Source organism: Sabethes cyaneus, chromosome 1 (genome assembly GCF_943734655.1).
Source record: "Sabethes cyaneus chromosome 1, idSabCyanKW18_F2, whole genome shotgun sequence".
NCBI classification, from domain to species: Eukaryota; Metazoa; Arthropoda; class Insecta; order Diptera; family Culicidae; genus Sabethes; species Sabethes cyaneus.
In genome coordinates, this window is record NC_071353.1 from 142,299,623 (window position 1) to 142,305,622 (window position 6,000).

Below are 6,000 nucleotides of genomic sequence, written 5' to 3' on the forward strand. Positions count from 1 at the left end.
CCGACTTTTCCGAAGCAGGAAAATGATAACAGTTCTGTACAACGTATATTTTTGCCCTTTTTGCAGTTTTTTGCTTCTGGGTCTTACGAATAAGTAATCAAAACAAACCCCACAACACTGTCAAACCTGGGAGGAAAAAAACGCACTGACATCTGCGTGCAATGCTTTACAGCAGGTCGGATACGTCGTAGCGGTGCAGGATGACAGCAGCGTGAAAACGTTGTTTTCTCCAAACATCGGAAAAAGGGGGCCTAATATGTGAGGTGGCAAAACGAATGACAAAAGAAGTAATTCGGATCTGACCAATCAGCAAAGGCCAGTAGATGACGAAAATGGGCTTTGGATTGGAAACTCGGTACATGAAACTGTCAACTGGTAGGGACCGGGTACCTTACGTTCCCCACTAAGGAGGCAAGCAATGACGGCAAGTCAAATATAGCTCCCACACTAAAAGTTGTTCTTGCCTTCGGAATTTTTGATAAACAGGAAGGTAAACGGGATGAAGTGGTAACTGGATGCCATAGAGATCACTGAAGAATTTTGAACTGCTGAATATAACCGTTATACCGAAGACCGCCAACCTTCCCGACGTCTCCCAGTTGTGACCGATAGAAAGTGTTTGAACGAACTTCAAACGGAAGATCTACTCCAATAAGCGACAGAGCTGTGCCACCTCTAACCTCTAATAAGTGAAGTTAAATAAGTTATCTAACGGCTAGGAAATAACAATACAGCAAGACAAAATGGGTATTGGAGTGAAATTTTCAAAATGGGTTCGGATTATCTGACCAGCTGAATGCATCAAAGACTACCAGAGGAGTGGAAGGATGAAGCTATCTGCCTTATCTACCTCCAAGAAAGACGATAAGTTGGATTGTGAAAACTATCAGTAGGAGGTATTCAGGATTACTATCCTGAATGCATCCTACAAAGTGCTTTTCTAAGTAACCGAATAATCTTCCATCGACTGACTTCATATGGATGGTCGGTCTGCAATGGAGCGAAATATGGCAGATCTTCTAGAAGTACTGCGATACAGAACTGGACGGATATGCAACGCAAGCTGCACTAAACCAGGTAAAGCAAGGTCCGGCGAGCAATGAATGCCTGCGGAATAGAAGACTAGCGGCAATATACCAACGACGACGGTTAGAAAGTTACAAGTCTTTGATTTTTTTTTAGTGCACTCTTTAACATAGATGACTCGTTTATCTGGACTGGACCAAACCCATTTTGAGTGGAACTCGTATTCAAAATAGAACTGAGCCGGGAAACTTTGGTTATTGCTGTGAAAGTTACTTTCGATCCAACGATTCTGCCAAGGGATTAACTTTTTTACAGCTTCTCCGCTTTTCAACAAGAAATTGGGACGATTCGGCAAATATCTTATGAGAATTTGTATAATAGTCCAGTGCAGCACTTAAGGCACTGTAAAACTGCAGTGTTTAACTCAACCTGACTTCGATAGATTACCGAAACGTTCGTGGAAGCTTCCAGTTCTATACAACTTACATTTCGTTTTATCGGAAGCATGACTTGAACCACGATCATGCTTATAGTGTGCAGGTTATTGATTTCTGCTCAAACCTTGATTTTTAATACTGAATTATTTCTCAATCTGTTGTGTCACACGTGCTGTTAGAACCAACCAACACTCACTTGGAAAACAATTTCGCTCATTTTGGAATTGAAAATTATTCAATACATAATTAAAGTTCTAGTTTTTTAATACAAATATTCAACATGGATAAGATAATATTTTGGTCGATTTTATTACCGCTAAATGCATTTTTCAGTCATGATTATCAGAGCTGAGGTACAAATTATATTTGTTATTTCATTTTTTTAAACGATTCAGACCTACAATAAAAATAATGTGTTTTCCTAAAAAATTATATCACAATCTCGTAAAAAGTAAAAAACAGTTAGCGCTAAAATTCAGAATAACCAGAAGTTCTAAAAGTTAGTGTTTTTTTTCAGTTAGTTTTTATCCACACTTCAATCATACTGAATAGGCCAAACAGAATTCTTCTCGCAATCAACGGCTTCCTCGTCCTTGCAGAAGGTATTGAACGTCAAATCCTTCGGGAAGCCCAAAATCTCCCGTTCCTCGTAGATCCGATAGGTAAACGTCGATTCGTACGTCCCGATGAAGTAGCGCGCATGCGAGCAAATGATCTGATCCAGGATGGCAACGCCGCCATCCTTCAACCAATCCAGCTGCTGCTTGCTTTCCGGACTGTAGCGAACCACTTTGAACCGTTTCAATAAGATCTTCAAGTCGTGAAACTCCGACCGGTGGCAATCGGAAGCAATGAACACTTTTCGCAGACCCAACTCCAGCAGACGACGCTTTATCTGCAAGGCAGCCGAACGCAGCGTTGGGGTAGTTTTCTCCCGCCCATGCAGGAAATCTGCGCGGCGCAAATGGGCACACAGATACTCGCCGCCCCTGGCTTTACGGTAGGGTTTTTCGTCGGTCCAGGAAGCAGGGCGCTGTACCCGATCCACCTCGTTTGTAGAGTTAAAATAGTCCGCCCGAAATTGATTCGCCACTTCTACTAGTTTTCCGTTGAAACGCAACGAACGGCGGGCCTCCCAGTAGTCCACGTTGCCCCAAAAATCGTGCAAAATCGTTTCAGCATGGTAAAGCATTATGACACGTTGTGGGCCCGGATGCTTAGGTTTAAATTTCTCAAACATGCTATAGAGCAGTGAAGCGGAACCCTGAAACCTCATGCAAAGCAACTCGTCGATGGTGATGTTTCGATAGCCCATTATTCCCGGCACTCCGCCCACTGGTGCAATCGAGCTTCGTTGGCAAGCGGTCCGCTCAAACTTATCGATGAACACCCCGTTTTCGAACATATCATCAAAGTGCATTAATCGATAGAACTCATCCACTTGTACCTTCGTGGTTGTAGTCTTATTTCCTCTGTTGTCTTTGTATTCTTGAAAGAACTGATACATCTCCATCACCTCGGTATAGCGACGCATCGATTCGAGGTCGAAAAAGTGACTCCATGGAATGTGCATTTGATCCGTGGCCGATCGCCAGTGATACAAAGCCGACCAGGGTGGCAAAACTAGTACGGTGTTTTCATAGCCCTGATACCTTCGCAAACTTCTCAGGAAAACGGCCAACCTGATGTACACGTCCCGTCGTAGGTTGAATCCTTCCGATGGATTTATGTCGTATAGGATATAGATTTTTGACTCCTGTGTCGGCGAATCTACTACCTCGAATGGTTTACTTTCAAGGGAAGTCGTGAAGTAGTACTGGAAAAAGTTCCGAATAGTGCAAACCCCCGCATGCTCAGCGGTCCCGCAACCGAGTAACCAGATGTAGAAGAATGTGAAAGCATATAAGTAACCTAGAAAACACGGTTTTGTTAACTGGAAAGGTCTTTTTTGCTATACACTTTGCAAAACTTACTTGTGTTCATATCGACTAGCAGAACCTACACAGTAATAGTTTAGCTTAATCCGTAATAAATATGGCACTTTTTGGCACGACTAGTCTTATCGATTTTTACCGGTGGATATTTTGATTGATTCCGGCTGTATCCGCCCTTTCTTTTTTATGTTTTCATTGTTTATGCATCGGAGCTTCCGCCAAAAGCTCTCTTCTTTGAAGTTAAAGAAAACGAAAGGATCGGAAGCTTTGCTGTTATCAGCGTTATTTATTGTAACGATTTGTTACGTTTTCTACCTTTCCTTTGCGTCCTACACTCAAAAAAATTTGCTTGACCAAATGAGACGCAATTGCGTATAAGCTTCATTGCAGCTTCGAAAGCAGCTCCCAAGCAACCAAAAGTTCGAATATTACCTGACACGCGAACTCGAAAGTTCATAATTAGTTCAGATTCAGTTCCGTGGAACTTTCTTGTTGATTAGTAGTGTATACGTGGAACTAAATGCTTTAAGAAGTGCTGCGAGTACTTCATAGATACTTTAAAGGTATTAGGATGCTACATGAAGTTCTGAAGTAACTTTAGTTGCTAACAAGTTCTGCGTGCTGCTTTTTTGTTTATATTTCTGGTGATCAAACCAGCAGAACCTGAAACTATTGGAGATTAATTATTTTTATTTCACTTGAATACATTTAATCCTCGCACATTTCTAATTACAAATATAAATTAGAATGTAATTCTCTTCATTATTGTGCTGTGTTGTGTAGCATATGCTGTCGGTATCTCACTACTATAGTTAATTGCCTGGTTCCAAACTTCATGTTCTATAATTAACTCGCGCTGCATAAAGCTGCTGCAAGTTCTAAAACGAACTTTTACTTAACAACTCATTGGCAAAATTCACATCGCTTGTATACGGCAAAGGTGACGCAGTGGATCGGTATAGGTTTGCAACGCGGAACACCCGGGTTCAAACCCAACAGCAGGCAAATGCAACGAATATAGAAGTTAGGTAGAAATATAAAAATAGAACATAGAAGTGCTGCTAAATTTGTTTTTTCTTAGTTTTTGACAGTTTATTTTGAAGCTGCTTAACGTTCTATGCAGTCCCAAGACAGGGGTCCAAGACAGCTTGAAAGTTCGGTTAATTACTTAAAAGTGACGCTGCTGAGCAAGTTATAGATTGATATACATAAAGCTGTTTAACCCTTGTTAGACACCATTATTCGAACTTTTGGTTACTTGGGCTATTAACAAAACCACGAACAAAACCGAAGCTTGATAAAATCACCAGATTTAGATGTTTAAGAGCTGAAAAAAGATTTTCATTTGTAAAACCAAACCATAGTTCAGCCAAAGGTTGAATAAAATCAGGTATACAAGCATTTAATCAGTCTGAAATTTTTACTTGGGCTGCTCTTCCAGGTATAGCCTCTTTCCTCCCACAAGATTCGGTTTCCCCGCATCTTCTTCTCTGTGTGTGTCTTGCCACGTTCTGACGTGTGGCGCTGCGCATCTTTCTGCTCATCCATCACCATTCTACATTCATCGTCTAACATCGTCAAACCAATTGTTCCGCTGCTTTCGTGCCACATGCCCGATGGAGCACTCTTGCTACACAGTTAATGGCTGTTTCGACAGTCCTCGAGTGGGGCTTCGTCCAGCTTGTCCTCTTCCGGCAACGCAGCTTCGAGTGAGAGCGAGTAGTTTGCGGCGACGTCTGGCTGGTTCAGCCGCGCGAGATCTAGCCGAGGCTGGCGTCGGTACCGAATATTGTTCACAACGGAGAGTTTGTGGCGCATCTTAACCATCACTAAGTAGAAGACTAGGTCATCGTTAGCACTTAGTTAGGATCTGACGTCGATAATATTTGAGAAATGCCGACCGTCGATCAGATCGTGGTCGATTTGTGATTCTGTCTGATTTAGTGACCTCCAGGTGTACTTGTGTAGGAGTCTGTGCTGGAAGAAGGTACTACGTACGGTCATACTCAACAGAGTACCCATCAAAAGAGGACAGTCATGTTCTTGGCGGCGGCAAAGTCCATAAATCTTAGGCCCACTTCATTGGTCAGTTGGTGTGCGCTCAACTTCACTCTCCAACAGCGCCTAGAATTCATCCTTGTCGTCATCGGTACTTCTGAGGTGAGGGCTGTGCATGGTTATGACGCTTATATTGAATAACCGCCTAACAAACATTTTTGTCTGAGAATAGCTTATTCAACTACTGTATAGCTAAAACCAATGGAACAAGCGCTTGATAAGCTGCGATTTAACAAAAATGTTGCACGGGCGGCCCTTGATTCTTAATCTGCCTATTCGAGGACTGATTCACCACCACCCAATCACCCGTTTCCGCATCTCACCCATAACTATTAAAGCTGTACCCAACTCGTGTGTGTTGCCGCAGCTCTGGTAGATGGTATGTCCATCTCTGAACGTACGTTCCGTTGAGCTCTTCCAGCACACCTCCTGCAGCGCTAAGATGTCGAACTTGCGGCTTTCCAATACGTTGGAGAGCACTCGAGTGCTCCCTTGAAAGTTAAGTGATCAGTAGTTCTACGTCTCGAGTTTCTAATCCATAGTTC

The 6,000-nt window shown here is 42.5% G+C and overlaps 1 protein-coding gene across 1 annotated transcript; it reads right to left on the minus strand.

The window, feature by feature from the left end:
• Positions 1–1,884: 1,884 nt before the first annotated feature.
• On the minus strand, positions 1,885–3,537 carry LOC128745094 (GDP-fucose protein O-fucosyltransferase 2). The gene is made up of 2 exons (XM_053842078.1): positions 3,437–3,537; positions 1,885–3,374 (listed from the first exon to the last, which is right to left on the minus strand). The coding sequence occupies exons 1-2, from the start codon at positions 3,444–3,446 to the stop codon at positions 1,999–2,001; spliced, it is 1,386 nt and encodes a 461-aa protein (XP_053698053.1). The 5' UTR covers positions 3,447–3,537; the 3' UTR covers positions 1,885–1,998.
• Positions 3,538–6,000: the final 2,463 nt, after the last annotated feature.